The sequence below is a fragment of the Pogona vitticeps genome, chromosome 1 (assembly GCF_051106095.1).
Source record: "Pogona vitticeps strain Pit_001003342236 chromosome 1, PviZW2.1, whole genome shotgun sequence".
In the NCBI taxonomy this organism is placed as follows: Eukaryota; Metazoa; Chordata; class Lepidosauria; order Squamata; family Agamidae; genus Pogona; species Pogona vitticeps.
In genome coordinates this window covers 177164410-177183653 of record NC_135783.1, presented here as the reverse complement: position 1 = coordinate 177183653, position 19244 = coordinate 177164410, and the positions used below count along the sequence as shown (strand labels likewise).

General features: G+C 41.9%; 1 protein-coding gene across 1 annotated transcript in view; it reads left to right on the top strand.

Annotated features, from left to right (window-relative positions):
* The window catches only part of CPS1 (carbamoyl-phosphate synthase 1), a 180345-nt gene that overhangs the window by 33569 nt on the left and 127532 nt on the right, over positions 1-19244 (top strand). The window contains exons 10-14 of the mRNA XM_078379197.1: positions 1438-1515; positions 5153-5251; positions 11926-12021; positions 17243-17432; positions 18888-19045. Coding sequence (XP_078235323.1) covers positions 1438-1515; positions 5153-5251; positions 11926-12021; positions 17243-17432; positions 18888-19045 — 621 coding nt within the window. The remainder of the gene's footprint in view (positions 1-1437; positions 1516-5152; positions 5252-11925; positions 12022-17242; positions 17433-18887; positions 19046-19244) is intronic.

The window sequence follows — 19244 nt, the reverse complement described above, 5'->3', positions numbered from 1 at the left end:
CAGGTTCATGAACATGCACACAGCAAGCACAGAGAAAATGGCTGATTGACCAAAAAGTCATAAATAATCAATTCAGTGCTTCGACTTTTCAAAAATCTGTACAACAGCATAGGGGTTAACATCATTCTGTGCATTCTGTGCAAAAATTGGTTCCGTAGACATCCTTCAGTCTCGAGAGACTATGGTAACGTGCTTTGTATGGAGGACTTGGAACAGCGTCTAGTGTGACTGAGAAGGCCAATTCGAGAGTGACATTCCCTTCCACACTGAAGACAAATACAATCTGTCCCCCGTCCAGCTCCCTGGTTTTGCTGGTTTCGGGACTGCCTCTTTGCCTTGGCCTCCTGGACAAAGGTCTCTTCAAATTGGGAGAGGCCATGCTGCACCGCCTGCCTGCAGGCTGAACGCTCAGATGTTAAAGTTTCCCATCTGTTGAGGTCCATTCCTAAGGCCTTCAGATCCCGCTTGCAGATATCCTTGTATAGCAGCTGCGGTCTCCCTCTGTGGTGCTTTCCCTGCACTAATTCTCCATATAGGAAATCTTTTGGAATCCGACCGTCTGCATGTCGGCTTTCACCCTAAATCCCACACACCCCATGTGGTTAACTGACCGTGGCAAGGCAGCACCTTAGTGGATGGGGGCTGCCCAGCTTAAGGCATGCGGTAGCTTCCTAATGAGGTGCAATGACCTTTCCCACCATTGGAAGTAGCCCCTGGCGTCATGCTCTATGCCAATCAAGCAAAGACTTATAACCGATAACTGCTACTTCCCGTGTTATTTTGATGCTGTACGAGAAGCTGAAGTGTCCTCTCCAGATCACGAAGCCTGGGTCAAATAATATGGAGGATAGGCTATTACCCAAGCAGCAAAACCCCCCCCTCTCCACGTCACTGAAATAGTCCCATGGAAAGGCAAGAGCCAATACAACTGGTTCCAGCAATGTTGCAGGAGTTGCCAGAACGACATGAACTGCCTCCGGCTCCAGAGTGTGCCTCGAGGTTAACTCCTAAAGCCTTTTCCGTTGGTGGATATAGCCACAAGGCAGTGGAGGTTTGAAATCCGAGTTCTCCTTCTCCTAGATGGTTTGCCTTCCAAAGCTAACGAGCCCCATCTACCCAGGAAAAATTGGTTTTACAAGCAAATTTTACCCCAGGACTAATGCAAAAAAGCCTCATCTGTCTAGGAAATTAGGATACCTTTGGAGCTTCTTGCTGTCATGTGTGACAAGATAAGTGAGAATTTAGATTCTTAAGAGTTTAGTGAATAAAACCTATTTTGTGAACCACCTAGAATATATGTTTTTCAGCCCCTGTGTTATATGCGTCTTTTAACCTTAAGTAGTTATATGATTTGCCAACAGTGGTGCTTTAATCACACTCTCTCTTTTCCCCCCAGAAAGTTCAAAGTAACCTCTCTCTCTTTTTTAACCATTTCAGGGAATTATGCATGAGGACAAGCCAATTTTTACAGCACAGTTTTACCCAGAAGGCAATCCAGGACCAACAGACACAGAGGTATTGTGAAGGGAAGATTCTTGTAAAACATATTTGAATTTAAAGCATGGGAAAGGAATGGCTGACCAGCTAAAGCTTGGAACCTTTGGAAACATTTTGTAGTAACATTCTTATGCAGCTCATATGGCAAAGGAACAAGGGAGAAGGAAACCTGATGATATGGAATTCCTAGTCCAGGTCTTCACAAACTCAAGCCTGGTATTAGGCTCCAGTTGACCATCGTCCTTGATCACAGACCACACTGGGTGGGGGTGAGAGGACTTACATCCCAACAAGACCTTAGAAGCCCATGTTGGGGAAAGGCTGATACAGGTCTGGGTTTTTTTGTATGCTTTCAATTGTCTCTGATGTTTCTTTTAAGAAGAAAAGTTCCCTAGAAAAGTTAACTCATGTAACTCAACTGTACAGTCTGCATAGGCTGGGCTGGGCCCAGCACATTGTATGTCTAATTTATGCAAATAGAGGTGCTCTGTATTGTTGAAAGGCACCTGGTTTTGTTCTTTGAAAAAAAAAGACTTATTAACTTTGGAATACATTTTGACTACTTTTATATTTCTGAAATTGTAGAGTTATCCACATACTCAATTTCTTGTTCTCATATTTGAAAATGAAGCTTAATCCCCTGTCTGTGACTTCTCATAGCAATGCCTACAGCAAGATGTTGAGTAGTTAGGGGGAGTGTGACTAAACAACACCAGAATACATAACAAGGAAAGGTAGGGCACGCCTGCCTTATTCAGAATTCACTGGAGATAACCAGAAAGAATACTTACCAGGGGTGTGTGTGGAACCACATGTTAATTACTGGTTATTGGGTTTTTTTTGTTAAAACTCGGAGTGTGTGAATATCACCTGACCAATTTGTATCCCAAATATATGCCACAAATAAGACCCACTGCAAGCTGATTTGGAGGTGGCCTGGACCAATTTGTTCTTGGATCTCTGCAGATAGTAGCATGTTCTTGGACTGGAAGGAATGAAAACAGAAAATGTGGAAAGTTATCTTTCCCCATCAAGGAAATGCTAATGAACTGGGATGGAGGGGGCAGCACACAGCAGACAGGCACGTTCAGGCTGAAGTTGGCCTCTATTTTCCCTGGTCAGTAGCCTGGCTTCCCAAGTGTGCCTGCGCCCAACCAAGTAGAAATCAGAGTGATGCACTGGCACGCATGGAGCATACAAAGACATCCATAGCAAGTAAAGTAAGGATGTTGCAAAAAAAAGAAGAAGCTATCAGCAAATCTTAAAACATAGAAGAAAGCAGAAAGCAGCAATGGTTGTGGAAGTGGGGAGACATGTATCCCCTAGCTCTACTTTTACCTACTGTATCAAAGCCTGTACAAGGGGGTTAATCATCCATCCCACATTCACATACTCCCTTAATCTTAGTTGTAGTGAAAACTTGGTGTGATTATGTAAAAGAAAGAGCTAGAACATTCTGGAATGAGGACAACCTAATAAGTAATGTAACACCTTTCCCTTGGCATGCCTGGATGCAAAACTGCTACTCAGATGGGTGGATGGGGATAAATAAAATATCAGATAAACCAGAGAGCTAATGTGGGGCAGGAGTGGCTTGTCCAGGGTTGCTTAATGAAATCATGGGATGTCAGTGTAATGAAATCCTAATGTTCTGCCCACTGGAACACACAAATGAAATTGAATTTCCATAGAAATTATATGACTGTTTTCTAGAACAGCCATTCTCAATGGTGGCCATATGCACCCCTGGGGGCCCGGGCACATTTGAAAGGGACCACAGACTAGGAACAATTCTTCAGACACCACCTTATAAGGTTCGTTATGTGACTTATACAATATTGATTCAGCCTGTATATTTTCATACTGTCTTTATGGCCATGGCCAAAAAAAGGGTTGAGAATGACTGTTCCAGATCAACCTCTGTGGTAAATCAGCACAACATCCACACGGATCTGTGTGAAGATTTTTCTGCAAATTGGATTAGATGTGTGCCTTAAGCTTCTTAAGAGCTTGGGTGTCTGGTTGGTTTGGGATACAATGCATCCATTAATTAGGTTAATTATTAATTAGATGTATTATGCTCACAACCTAATTAGAAAGAGCTGTAATGATGCTAAATAGGCAAATTCCAGAGGGATGATCTTGTTGGGATGCTGCACTAAAACATTTCAAATCTTGTGCATATGAGAGCAAAAATAGAATTTATGCAAACTGCCTATTTATGCTAATATATAGGCAAAAACCAGCACTGGAATCTGTAATTTTTAGTAAGGATTTGGGGAAAGGGTTACAAAAGGTCATCTTGGTCAACACTCTATAACTAGGGCAGACTAAGCAACTTGCAGCTGTACAGATGTTGTTGAACTCCAGCACTGATCTGCCTTAGCCAGCATAGCCAATGTTGAGGAATGATGAAAAGTGCAGTCCAAAAATGTCTGAAAAGCTGCAAGTTCATCGTTCTTGGTGTAAGCAAATATAACTGGAGGCCACAGTAGAAGTAGAGCTAGAATGGGTAAAAATTGGCTCTCTTGAATAGAGATGGGGATATTCGTATATGAATACAAATATCCCTGCACAACAGGGCCTAATGAGGGTCCGGACCCTGGGGTCAGACCATCCACTCACGCATCCTGCTGCAGTGCTGGTCCTGCTCATCCTCCGATGGTGCCCAGAGTGCTGCTCTCTTCCAGCTCATCTGGCCACTCAGAAGCCGTGCAAGGAGACTCGTCCGCCTGCCTCCTGCCTGGAGTGGCCAGCCGAGTAAGGAAGAGAGTGGTACTCTAGGTGCCATTGGAGAACGAGCAAGACTGGCACCACAGCAGGACGCATGAGTGAACAGTCTGGCCCCAGGGACCAGCCCCTCATAAGGTCCAGCTGCATGGGGGATATCCATATTGGTATACAAATGCCAACGTCCCCATTTCTACACTTGAATTACTTTTGAAAATAATGTTCTCTCTGATGCATTGATTTCTTTGGGGCAGACACTCTCCACCTTTCCTTGGCTCCTCTGAGTGCAGACTAACTCATCCGATGAGGTGAATAAATCATTATTATCGTTTCAATTTCTATAGTGGTTTATAGGAAAGCTCTCTGTGTGGTTTACAACATAATCATGAAAAGACCACTTTGCTCCCCAGAGAGCTGAGCATTCATTTTACAAATTTTGGAAGGATGAAAGGCTGTGTCAACCTGGAGCCAGTTATCTGAATCTCTCAGCATCAAACTCAAGTCATGAGCAAAGGCTTGACTGCAGTACTGCAGTTTAACCATTGTGCAATGGAGATTGCTCACCATAAGAGGCTGTCTCTACAGAAACCTCTGGGTATGTTTCACAGGACTCTGGACATGGGTGATTGGCATCTTTTCAACCTATGAGGACAAGAAACTTAGTGGAAGAAACAGATTTTCCTTATTACAAATGTATGCTTGTTATTTTGCTTCCTGGATACAATTAGGAACCACACAGTACCTTTATGCAATATGAAAAATATGTGGTTGTTGGAATTACCATGGTGTGACTGATGGCAGTGTGACCCTGATACTATGCAGGGTCTGGCTCATAAAATCCACTCTTCCTCTAACTCTTTCCGTTTGTGATACGAATGGAGTGCTGCTTCTCGATGCTGATATACATTTTGTTGGCTTTCTCTAGTTCTTATTTGATTCATTTATTTCACTGATCAAGAAGGGAAAAGGGACACACATTGCTTCGGTGCTGCCCAAGGCCACAGCTGCAACGTCGAGAGTGGAGGTCAGTTTATTAATGTGCTTTGCATTTTGCCATCAGTCATATAGTGGCTGCTACTGTTATTAAGAGAGATGGGCAGATGTGCCCATTGGAACCATTACCTGGGGAATTTGCAAACCCAAACTTCCTTCAAAAGATGTCCTAATTTTGTTAAAAGTTAGATTATTAATTCTCATTTTGCCTTAAAGCAATTGTTACCTGGGAATTGGGATGTGTGACTGTCAGTACTGACCTAAAGCAGAAGTATTGGGCTTTTTTGTTGTTTAGATTTATGACTTGCTAGATCCCTAAAGCTCAAGAAATGGCACAATTTTTAATCTCATATATCTAGAGCTTAATTTGCCCCAGTGGTCACCAGGGCTCAATTTCAGAACCAGTTTTATTTCAGCTGCTAGGGCTGAGCTGTATAATTATGTGGGCAACACTCATAAAATCAAAAACAAAAGTGGGGATAGCTATGCTGATACAAAACAGATCCCAAAATCCATACCAAGGTGACACTTTTAATAGGCCAATGAAAAAGGCATAGGAAAGTGTGGAAAATGTATGCACTTGTGTAAGTTTTCAGGAGAACATTCTCTTCATCAGGTGAGGTGTGAAAGGAATAGGACAAAGTGTCAGACAAAGAGGAAAAGTAGACTTGCTATCCAGTTTTCTGCACATTATTCCGAGCCTTTTATAGAATGTTGCCACAGATAAGTAACTGGGGCTGCGGTCACAATAGCAAAATATTTCTGAGTTGCTCCTTGTGAATTTCAACCCTTTTTGGGGGTTTAGACCACGCATGGCCATTATCTATTCTTTTGTTCCCCTTCCATGCTATCTTTGCATCAAATCCTGTCCACTGGGAGGCTTCTACCTTTTTTGTTGCAGGATTAATTGTGCAACAGCTATAGTGGTGTCCTGTGTGCATGGCTGTACTAATTTTTTTTTTATGGCAAGCCACCTTGTGGTGTTCCTTCCCCTGAGCCATTTCACGTTTTCCTCTTAGGGACCTCATGGTAGAGCTGGAATGAAAACAAAGTCTGACTATGAGTTTCTCTGCTACAAGAGGCACAAATGCAGCAGAGAAACTCATATCCATCAAGTAAATGATGTTGAAACATCGATATAGCAAAATTATTTTTAAAAAGGGGGCCCCAGAGACATAAACAACCCTGAGGAAAATATTCCAGTACCAAAGTGTAGCCAGTTATATCACATAACATTTAGGGAAATGTTATGGTAATTCAAAAACACAGCAAAATGTACACCCTGGGATATATACCATATTTTCCCACGTATAAAACACCTTTTCCTTAAACAAATAGAGAAAAAATTGAGAGTCATTTTATACATGGAAGGCAGCTGTTTCCGACTGCCTTTTGCGAAGGCATGGGGCTTAGCAAAAAGGAAGGGGAGGGGTTGCTCCCTTCCTTTTTGCTAAGCTCTGTGCCTTCTCAAAAGGCAAGGAAAAGTGGCAGTCACTTTGCCAGCCACTTTCCTTGCCTTTTGCAGGGCACAGGGCTTAGCAAAAAGGGAGCCCTTTGATCCCTGCTTTTTCTAATATGGAGTTAGAAAAAGGGGGTGGGATCATCTTATACTTTGGGTCATCTTATAAATGGAAAAATATGGTGTCACATGACTGCTCAGGGAGTAAAGGAGTCGAGAAAACAGGGGGACATTTACCTGGTGTAACCATGGAATTAATATGCATCACCTGACATAGCCCACAGGGCTGGAAATTTAGACATTTTGGTAGAGTATCTCTGCTTTTGTGCAGTGATCTTACTCATGTCTGAACCAGACCTTATTTTCTTTAAATGATAACCTCAAATGGCTATATTGGTTGGGGGATGCTGGCAGCTGTAGTCCAAAACAATAACTCTTCCCAAACTCTGGTCTGATCTTATGAGCAAAGGGCATCCTAACTAGAAGCTGTCACTTCTCTGGCTCTTTCAACCCTGAAACACAACCTTGTAGAAATCAGGCCTTGCATTTACCATTATAGGATAGATTTTTCCCTGTGTCATCAGTAGGGGAACTGAGCCAGAGATGGAGTGAATTACCCGAAATTACTGGTGAGTTCAGGAAGGAGGAGAAAATGAATCCACGTTCGAGCCTATTGCTAGACTATTTTTGGGCTTCTATATTTTGTGGATATTAATTTACAGCTGTATATAAGACTCAGCTGTTCCCATTTTTAGAATGTTTTCCACACGGCCTTAATTTTGTAATATATCCTTCTGTAGAGCATCTGGGCATTGAACAAAGGATGTAACACAAGAGGTTGTGATCAACTCTGATTGAAACATGAAGACAAGTCTTTGAGTTAACGTGATAATCAACAAATGCATTGTGTGTTGCACCTGGTCATCCTAGTGTTTCACCAACCAAAGATGAAATGGATTTGCTTAACAGCCTTAAATCTTTGATCAGCAGATAAGTTACAAAAATAACCAAGGAAACAGGATGAAACAAAATGTTCTTCACTGAGATGCTTTGGTTCTGTAGAGTAAATGAACAGGGCTTCTTCTTGGTGTGCAGGCTGGATGGACCACTTCTCTGCTAAGCCCTTTCTGGCCAGAAAAGTCATGCGCATCAAGTTTCCAGAGTGATGAAACTTCAGATGGGCAAAGTTACTTTTTTGGATTACAACTCCCAGAGGAACCTTGGCAGCTGGGATATTCTTGGAGTTTTAGTGCAAAACAAGGAAATGTTTACTGCCTGCAAGTGATGCCTGATACCAAACTCTATGTATGCGCCATTTTAGTAGTGCAGGTGGTGCTTGGTCCTAGGTTCTTGGTCTCAGTCATGTTTCAGTTCTTTCCAGGCCCATCTTTTTGTTTAGAAGTAGAAGGCCAGTCTGCAGGAACTTTTACAATAAGCAGGTGAGATGTGGGACTCACTATCAAGTCACACTGGTGACTTAGACTCAACTCAGATTTTTTTTCCCTCCAATGACTTGGACTGAATTTGCAACTCAGAACCCACCCACCTCTTCCTTTTTTCTGAGAAAAAAGCTCATTTTTAATAGGGGGGTTTGTGGTTGGGGCTTGGTACCAAAGACTTGGATTTGGACTTGGGACTCAAGACCCAAAGTCTTGCCAGCATCCCTGACAGTAAGACTTTTATATGATTCCATCTTGAGTCAGTGTGGAACTCAAAATGGCACCCACATGGATCAAACAGAACCTTAATTTATATTGCCAACTCCTCTGCATTTATTTTGCATCCACAAAGACAGCGTGAGAATTTCAAACGCGTGGAAGCCACATGTGTGAAAATGCTCAGTATACGGCATTGCTAGATTTTTCCACAGACCTTTTTTTTCCTGCCCGTCATTGTCAATATCACTTAACGTCAAGGACAGCTGCAGGATCTTACTCATTATGCAAGCCAGTGTATGCAACTTAACTGATTCAGTGAGATAATGATTGATGATGCAGTCTCAAATGCAGGCTAACCAGTTTTATGATAAGTTCAATTGAAACTGAAGGAAAGATTTCCCTTTCAGTAATCTTTCTGAAACTATTGGCAAATGGCTGATAAACCACTTTATTCTTATATTGATCCTTGATTAGTGAAGATTTCCCATTTGACTAGCACAAGGAACATTGCCTTCATTCTAATATGCTTATCTTATCCTTTGGAAGGTAATTGCACAAAGTGTTATAGTACTGTGATATCATCACAGTCAAGTACATCACCAGTAAGGTACCATTTTGGATAGGGGTCCAAATTCCAATTCAGAGGGCTCTTGAGGGGCACATTCAATGGTAGGTAGGACTAAGGGGCACTAGGTGAAAGCAAAGCAAGTGTGTATGTGTGCTATAGTAGGCATCCTTCTGTCTCGAGAGACTATGGTAATGTGCTCTGAATAGAGGCCTTGGAATAGTGTCTAGTGTGGCTGAGAAGGTCAATTCGAGAGTGACAATCCCTTCCACACTGAAGACAAATACAATCTGTCCCCGTCCAGCTCCCTGGTTTTGCTGGTTTTGGGACTGCCTCTTTGCCTCGGCCTGCTGGACAAGGGTCTCTTCAAAATGGGACAGGCCGTGATACAATGCCTGCCTCCAGGCTGAGCGCTCAGATGTCAAGGTTTCCCATCTGTTGAGGTCCATTCATAAGGCCTTCAGATCTCGCTTGCAGATATCCTTGTATCGCAGCTGTGGTCTCCCTCTGGGGTGATTTCCCTGCACTAATTCTCCATACAGACTAGACTACTGTAATGCACTCTATGTCGGTCTGACTTTGAGACTGACGCGGAAACTTCAGATGGTGCAAAATGCGGCGGCCAGACTTTTTACAGGGGTGAAAAGGTACCAACATGTTTCCCCCACGCTGGCTGCCTTGCATTGGCTGCCCATTCATTTCTGTGTTGATTTCAAAGTTTTTACAATTACATGTAAAGCCCTAAATGGTTTAGGACCTTGAAATCTGGCAGAGAACCATCTCCCACCCAGTTCTGCTAAAGTCACTCATTCCAGCCAGGCTGGGTGACTGAGGGGCCTAATGCCAAGGGAGGTCCAGAGGGAAAGGATGAGGAATAGGGCCTTCTTGACAGTGCCCCCTCGCCTTTGGAACAACTGGCTCCCTCTCTGGGTGTTTTCAAGAATAGACTTAAAACCTGGCTATTTGGGCAGGCTTTCCCTCCTGTCATGTCTTAATTTCTTATACACCACCATCTTGAACCTATAATATATGTTTTCAGTTTTATTGTTTTTTAATTTGTAAACTGACCAGAGTAGACCTTTGGTCTAGATAGGCGGGATAGAAATCCAATAAATAAATAAATGAGATCTTTATGAATCTGACCATCAGCCATTCTCACAACATGCCCAAACCAGCGTAGATGTCACTGTTTCAGTAATGTATACATGCTGAAAATTCATTGTGTGATATAATTCTTAACATTTTGGGTATTTCCCCACAAAAGCACGGCTGTACAAAGCACAGCTCATTTCCGTGCATGTCTAGTGGATGCCCCATAGCTACAGCTTCCAGGCCTGCAAATCAAAGTTCTTTTCCATGAAACAGCTTCCCATATGGTAGACTGGAGCTCAGTTCTGTGCAACAGCTTTCCAGCCTTTAAACAGCTACATAAAAAAATATCATTCTTGATTTTGTTATAGTCCCCCAACTCTCACCTGTATCCTCATACCATGCTTTGCTTGTTCTGATTTGTTTTTAATTCTCATACCTTCCTGCAGGTGTCACAAGAGCAGTTTAGGGTTAAAACCTTTTTGGAGGGAGAAGGGATAGCCTTTTGAAATTCTTTTGTTATTAAACAAAAAAGTAGCTTTGCACCAATGATTGAAATCTTGTTGCTTAGTAAGTTGGATGTAGAGTGGGTCTATTTAATCTAAGGTTTTGTTGACTCAATGAGCCTACTCTAGTTGTAATTTATTATGTAAGGAACATCAGCCATCCGCAGGAGGGTAAGCAGGAAAGAAGGCATATCTATAAATTTCTCTCTGGAGAAATATTGTGGATGAAACAAAAAAGGAACAGACAACAGTGTGGCACTCAAATTATGATGACCCTTACAGTCCGTGTTGATGCAAGGCAATCTGAACTTTTGGACCTTTCTCACGTATTGAAAAATAGCCATGACAGTTGCTTTGTGTTTGGGTGAGAAGTGGTTAACTGATGAAAAGGGAAATCAGTTTCTGGGATTTTCCCTTGCTCAGTGTTATTTTGTGAATGGTAGTGAGCACAACAGAGTATCCTGTAGATGATCTTGACTACTGCAGTTTATCTTGTCAACATTCAAGCTGCCCTCTGCTATGTAAAGTTTCCTTTTTCCTGCTGGCCACATGGGCATGATATTGTCCAGAAATATCAGGCAATTTCCTGGATTTTTGAATTGTGGGTATCGTTTAGTCGTTCAGTCATGTTCGACTCTTCGTGACCCCATGGACCAGAGCACGCCAGGCCCTCCTGTTTTCCACTGCCTCCCGAAGTTGGGTCAAATTAATATTGGTTGCTTCGATGACACTCTCCAACCATCTCATCCTCTGCCGTCCCCTTCTCCTCTTGCCTTCACACTTTCCTAACATCAAGGTCTTTTCCAAGGATATTGTGCAGAAATATCAGGCAATTTCCTGAATTTTTGAATTGTGGGTATAGAAAACACAATATCCCACCTTCATGAAACAGGTGTTTTTCACGACTGAATTATTTCATATATTGTACATGAAAGCTGTAATTCACTTTTAAAGGAAGAAAAGCCTGCTAGTTTTCTATAAACGAGAGAGAGGAAAATTCAGGAGATATGCATCCAAATCAAACCAATTTCAGATTTGCTTGGTCACTGGGAAGTGAGTAACCCATTAATAAGAAATTCTGTCACACAGTAATCTGTCTAAAGATGCCCTGACAGATGGTAGGACAAACTTTGCCACAAGTGAACTTGCTGCTTGCTTGTACTACGAGGCAAATACACTTATTTTTGGATGGTAGGTGCCATCCGCTCTGCCATTTCACCCAATGGATATATGAGCAAATAATGTCTGAAGAAGCGCAATGCAGTGGTTAACATTCTTGTCTTTGGTCTTTGTGTCTGTACTGCAAACACACAATCCACCTTCTTTGTTATGGAAACCTTTGAAAAAGGAGAAGCAGCTTACCTGAGAACTGGGGACAGTTCGTGGACATGGTGGCTTAATTCTGTTGCCATTATTTCTTGTTTTCAGGTTTCCAAAGTTCTGATCCTAGGATCAGGTGGTTTGTCCATTGGTCAAGCAGGAGAATTTGATTATTCTGGATCACAGGCTGTCAAAGCCATGAAGGTGAGGAGAAGGAAACTGGAGTTTTAGTCTCTTCCATGGCTGCCCTTGGTTTTCTATATAGCAATTGTGCCATTATTTATATCATTACACATTCTGTCTTGCTTAAATCTTTGGCAATATAGAACTGCATTATTCGGTGAGAATAAACTCCTCCAATCCTTCCTGTGAACAGGTTCTGAGCTGACTCCATTATTAATAAGTGTGCAGTGAAATAATTCACAGAAATGGTTTGTGCTAAAGAAATGTCAGCCTCTCTGATTTATTGTGAAATAAAAATAAAGTGCATTCATTATATGTCACATATAGCCAGGTATTTTTCCCCCAAGTTCTGCTACAGAGTTCCCAGACTGGGAGACCAAGAAACATTTAAATGGGTAAGATAACAAATGGTGTGTACCAGCCAGTGTGAACTAGAGCACAAAATGTCATGTGTGTAAAATTACAGAGACAGTCAAGGTGTATATATATTTTTCCAATAAACTGCTAGTCATTCAACTGACTTGATGAAAAGTAAATGTTATGACCCCATCTGCAGCAGGAGGATGATGGATTCATATTTATGGCAGCAAATGTCAGGCTTTGAATGTCTCATTTAGAAAACACGGTATCTGAAAGTGAGCAACTCTGTAGCTGCCCTGCATAATTAGGTTTTCTACTCCAGGAGTTGAGTGACTAAGGATTTTTGCCCAGTAGCTCATATATTAGGATTGTTTAAGGATAATTGCTATAGAACGCTAATATAAAGGGTTATAATATAAAATGTAATTTCTAAATTAAAAATAGATCTTTTGAGTTCTCTGGTCATGTAGATCAGTGGTTCTTAACCTTTGTTACTCGGATGCTTTTGAACTGCAACTCCCAGAAACCCCAGTCAGGACAGCTGGTGGTGAAGGCTTCTGGGAGTTGCAGTCCAAAACTCCTGAGTAACCCAAGGTTAAGCACCAGTGATGTATCTCAAGTATAGTTCTTTAGTGGGGGAAGGGAGAGAAAAGAAACATGATACAGTTACAGTTAAGCATTTTTAAAGTGACATTGATTTTGGCTGGAGTAGTAGCCATGGATGTCATGCCATTTCCAGTTAAAACAGCACCCACAGATGCTTAACATTTCCTGGATTGTTTCTGTTGTATGTTTTAATATAAAAGGGACAATGCAAACTTGTCTTCTGCTTCAGAAATGCAGATCAGACAGCTCAGTTTGTAGGACTCCAGATGGCAAAATGTGGAATGGTGGTGGTGGTGGTGGTGGTGGTGATGATGATGATGATGATGATGATGATGATGATGATGATGATGATGATGATGATGATGATGATAATAATAATAATAATAATAATAATAATAATAATAATAATAATAATAATAATAATAATAATAATAATAATAATAATAATAATAATAGCAAGTGACATAATTATCCATAATTATTTCTTCCATTGTCTGAAAAAAATACTTTTAATGAATCACTCAAAACAGTGTCAAGAGCACCAAATTCTCTGAGCATTCTTCTTTAACATGTCCAATCATTTGGTTGACTCAGAACAGACCACAGAACATCTATGGAATAAGTCAAATAATTCATCATGTCTCTCTTTAGCCTGGCTATAGACCTCACCCACCCTGCGCAAAAACACTATTAGCCTGTGAGATTGCTTGAAAATATCAGATTAAAAAAAAGAGGGGGGGGGAAGGACCATGCAATTCTTTCTCTATACAGAGACCACCTTGTTACTCTAAAGGAGAACATTTCTTTTAAGAGAGGTGGCTTTCCTGTTCTCTGCTTCTCTGGCCTTCTGCTTTTGTCTTGAAGAAAAGTTATGTTTTTCCAGTAAATTGTTCCAGCTTGACCTTCCTTCGCTTGTTGCCATCTACCTGCCTTGATCTGGGTGCTCATCAGCCATTCCAGAGGCAACACTTGCTCTCGGTGACCTTGCCTCTGGCAGCATGATTTACAATAGCATGTGAAGCTAAGGCACTCTGTGTGGGTGCACCTCAGTATTCCGTTCTCATCATTATTTGCCTCCCATTGTGTTGATTGGGGAATCAGCTTAAAGTCAAGGTTTGTCAGACAGCTCAGTGCCATAATTATCATGTGGCCAAACGTAAACAAGATCTGTGAGCTAAGCAGTAATCCTCAAGAATTCCAGTGGAAAGAGCAGGAAGAAGAAATACGTCAAGGGGATACACTGATAATGAAGAGCGTCTGCTAGCACTTAAATATCTTCCCGTAGCTTCTGTTTTAGAATGTTTTCTATCATAAAAATAGATCATTGACTCTTCTGTGGTACCCTTAAGCTTGGCCCAGATACAACTTTGTAGCCATTGCAGATGAGTCAAGTTCAGATGTATGTTTTCACAGGGTTTTAATCTCAGACAATTGCCTAGCCACTGATTTATGCTCTAACTGTAGCTTCTGAATGACCGCCAATGGAAATTTAGTATGCCATTCATTCTACTAATCTAGCCCAGAAGTTACCAAACCATACAGTACTAAGGGCTATTCAGACAGGGCTACCAGCCAAAGCTGACAGAAGGCATTTACTTGAGACTCTAATGGTGGTCCCTGAGCTATGTGCCCGTTCCTTCAAGGTGAGTGTGACCTCATGGAGAACTGGTTGGTCTGTTCCCATGTGATCATAAGAAATATCAGCCAACAAAGGCAAACACCCTCGGTATGGAAGAGGAACCACCTATGAGCAGAACTGAGCTTCAGGGTTGTTTCTCAACCTGTCTATTTCTGAGGTGAGACTGCATTTCAGTATGTGTGGTGTTGCATCTGCTAGAGAGGAAAAGATGAAGTAGAGTTGTATATCATCACCGTGAGCGTGAGAGCACACTCCAAACAAGATGTAGCTGGAAGAGGCCAGTAGAAAAGGGGAATTCAGCACACCAAGTGTCAGTGTTCTGCTAGAAACTTTGGGGAGTAGAATGGCTGACAGGAGAGTCTCTGAGGATGAAGAAGGCATGACAGATGTGATGCCCATTAGTCTAAAGGAAAGATGAATGTTGACGAGATTAGCTCTGAAAGAAGCCCACTGTCTTAAAGCTCCCTGATTGCTAATTAGAATCAGCTGGGTGTCAGGGAGGTTTGGTTGAGAGCTATAAATTTCTTAGTATGCTGTCAGCAGAGTGTGTGTGGGTGACAACATGGAGGGTCACTTCTCATCCGTGCTGTCTGTCATGATTTCTGAAACCTCTAATGAATGGACCAGTGATGGCTGTGCCGCTGCCTGCTCCCTGTTGTGAAGGTGAAGGATCTGTCAGACTGAAGTGATGGCTTGACCCTTAGCCTGCTTTGACTTCCTACACTTTGAAAGGGACTGGCTTATATAACACAGCCTTGGGAGGTGCTACTGATTATCCACCACAGCATGGAGGATACAGTTGACCACTACTGGTCAAATAATTCAGCACCAGAACATGAGTCTCATTGTCTCAGCACTTCAGTTTTTTCAAAGACCTCATCCAAGAAAGAGTTCTGAAGAGTTGACTTATAATTATTCAGATTTTCCAGATTCAAGGAGGACTTGTTAGGAACTAATCCTACTGTTGCTTCCCTCAAGTGACCTAAAGGCCACTCTCTCTCATAAACAGACATTTTAAACTTCTGTGGTCCAATTGGCTGCTCTTTCCTTGCTGGATTTCATCAGTTGTGTAAAGCAAGGATCCTTTACACAAGGATCCTTGCTGTCCAAGTGTAGCCCTTTAGATTGCAACTCCCAGAAATCCTGGCCATCACAGCTAGTGATGAAGGTTTTGCGGAGTTTTAATCCACTAATATGCTGGGAACCACTGCTTTAGTAGCTAAAACTAATACTCTTAAATTGGACTGAGAAATAAATAGGTTTCCAATGTAATACATACAGAACAGGTGAAACATATGCCTTTTGCCAAGTTCCCATAAGCAACTTTGCTGCCAGATTCTGTATCAGTTGATGTGTCCGAACCATCTTCAAAAGTAGACCTGTGCAGAGCACATTGCAGTAATCCAGAATGGAAGTAACTAGAATCACAGAGGCAACATCAGTTTTCTTCAGATAATGCTACAGCTGGTGAACCAGCCAAAGCTGGTAAACAAAGCTTTTGTGGCTGTTCATGCCACTTGTGCCTCTGTCAAGAGCGCTGAGTCTCAGAACACCCTTAGACTGCACCTGATTCTTCAAAAGGAGTGCAACCAAATCCAAGACACACTTGGAAATCTCCCTCCAAATCAGTGGGCAGGGCTTCTGTCTTGTCAGGATTTTACTCCAGCTTGTTTGCTGTCACATTTCTCAAAACTTCTTTGCTCCCCCAAGCCCTGAAATGAAGATGCAAGACAACAATTCTTTGGACTTTAAATCTGGGCCACACTTTATTAAAACCAATTCAAATTCCACCAAATAAACCAATTCCAAATTTGAGGGGGCCTGCAGTAGTGCGGGGAAATAACGCCAAATAATTCCTTATCAGTCAATGGGCGAGTCCCAGGCCCCAGGTTCCAGCTGTCTAACGACCGGAGGAACCTGTCAGGCCTCAATTAAACACCCCGGATGTCTAGCCATCGTATTTGATGACTTTTGGTCCGCAAGTGGTCCAGCGCATCAGCCGCCTTCGGCCCTGTAATCGCATGATCCGCAGAGCCGTCAGGACCGATGCGCTGTTGGCTTTATGATAATTACAAAAGGGACACACTGTGACAACCAGTTATTCCCGCGCTACCTGCCAGTGTGACCGGTTATAAACCACCCTTAAATGCCAACAAACCCTTTTCCAGTGTGGGATAGGCGAAAAATCCCCCCATCCAAAAGCTAATCAGGATAGAGGTCAAAAATTCCTATCCAGCCCAGAAAAAGGCGACCCCAAAAACACACTAGAATGAGGGTGGGCAGGTGGGTGCCAAAAGTGAAAGAGGGCAAACAACGGGCCGGCTCTTCCTTATATCACTGCCACCCGCGCCAAAAGTCACGTGGCCCAGGTTGCTTACCTCCTCCAGGGCCAGGAGAGCAAAAGACGCCGCGGAGATCGAGAGCGTAAAACGCACCCCTCCTGCGCATGTGTACTTCTCACAACAACTCATGGTCTCACTGGGATTTTAGGGTAGAAACAGGAGGCAATTTGCATCTGCTGTCTGCACCCTGACGTTATAGAAATGAAAATGGCAGCTGTATGATTTCCTACATCACTTATATTTCATTGCCATAGATTATATTTAATGAAGGTCTTGTGGTGCTGATCTTTTTCAGGAAGAAAATGTAAAAACTATCCTGATGAATCCCAACATTGCCTCTGTTCAGACCAATGAGGTTGGCCCAAAACAGGCTGATACGGTGTACTTCCTCCCAATTACACCACATTTCGTGACAGAGGTCATCAAAGCAGAACGCCCAGATGGGATCATTCTTGGCATGGGCGGGCAGACTGCTCTTAACTGTGGTAAGTTGCTTTGGGAAAGTTTTTCCTTTTTCCTACAACATAAAGTACAAAATGATTGCCTCCCTCATGTGACTTGAGGCCACTCTCTCAGGTCACCTATATAATAATATACAGACAACTGTCACTCTGAAATCAACTATGGTGTTCTCTTTGATTGGGCTTTATTGATAAAAAATATACAGTTTAAAGATACACAGAACTCTGCATGAGGTAAAATACAATGGTAAGATCCCTATGAGATACACATTACCACCTTTCCCACAGTAACATTCTCCCACTCCCTTTCTCCTGTGCCTATATGTAAGCACACATCTCAGCTACAGATAATGTCACTCAGTTGCACAACCAGGTATGTGACTCTGCACATAATTATGTTGTGGAGATGTTATCCTGCAGAGAGGAAACTTGCAAGCCACACTAGGTGGGAGTGGTCTTTTCATAGCTCTTTAGCCCTTTTAAACCACACAGTAGCTACTAAACTATGGTACAAGACTGAAATTCCAAACATTTAAACCAGCAGTTCCTGTAATCTTACTAGCCAGTTCCCTTGCTTTAGAAGAAAACCTGTCTGGAGCTTTATCAGACTTTTTTGCCTGAGCATCTTCTAATTGCAGTTGTTTAATTCTTTTGACAACAACAGTGGATTAGGCAAAAGTGCATTTTGATTGTCTTACATTTTTAACTCCTTAGAATGCTGAGAAATAGTTATACCATCACTATGATACTGAGACAAAAATAGAATATTTACATATTTTAAAAAACACATTGTATCAAATCATTTCATTTTCACCATACCAATAACATAATTTCTTGTCAGCCATGAGGCTGGCCATAGTAGTTAAAGATGGTCAGAGTTGTAACATAGATGGAGTGCAAAGGTTGTGGAAATCAGTACTGTTAGCAATAAACAAATTAATTGATGACCAGTTAATGGCTTTGATAATTAATAGGTACTTTACCGGGCAGAACAGCTCCACTTTTGGGGAATCTATTATATTCTTAAACCTAAAATATCTAAGACTTTGTACATACATGGGCTGGATTGGTGGAGGAGCATAACCAATGATGTTGCTCCCTTTTACCCTTCATGTTTATATCTGGGCTTGGAATACTTTATAGTCACAGTGCTGGCCAGAAGATTCTGGGTGGCTGGTGTCTAAAATATATGTTGTTTACATAAAGCTGTAGTTGACATACTACAATGTATGTGGCAGACATTTTGTGTGAAGGTCCATAATCACAAGGTCCAGTTGCACAGTTTGGAGAGGAGGATTCATGTATCTTATTTTTTGTGAATATTGGATTCCACCTAATATGATATGTGTAAGGATGGGCACACACCCACATTTCCATCATGCTCAAAGGATAATTGGCCCAGTAAGCGTATGAACTGGGCCTTAGAAAACTATGTGATAATCTATTACAGTTGTGATGTGTACTTCATGCTCTGTACAGGAGTAGAGCTGTTCAAACGTGGCATTCTGCAGGAACATGGAGTTAAAGTCCTTGGAACATCAGTTGAAGCCATCATGGCCACGGAGGACAGGCAAATGTTTCTGGACAAACTGACCGAAATCAATGAGCACGTTGCTCCCAGCTTTGCTGTGGATTCTGTAAGTAAGCTGAACTTGTGTAGATCAACAAAGAGAGGGGTGAGTGGATTGAAAAAGTCAATTCAAATTCCTCTTTTTAAAAATATTTAAATGGTCTTATATAAACTGTAGAGCTGGAATATCTTTTAGCACATTGTAATTCACAGACTAAAATTTCTGAACTAATAGTATTAATAATTAAATCTATAGATAACGTGTT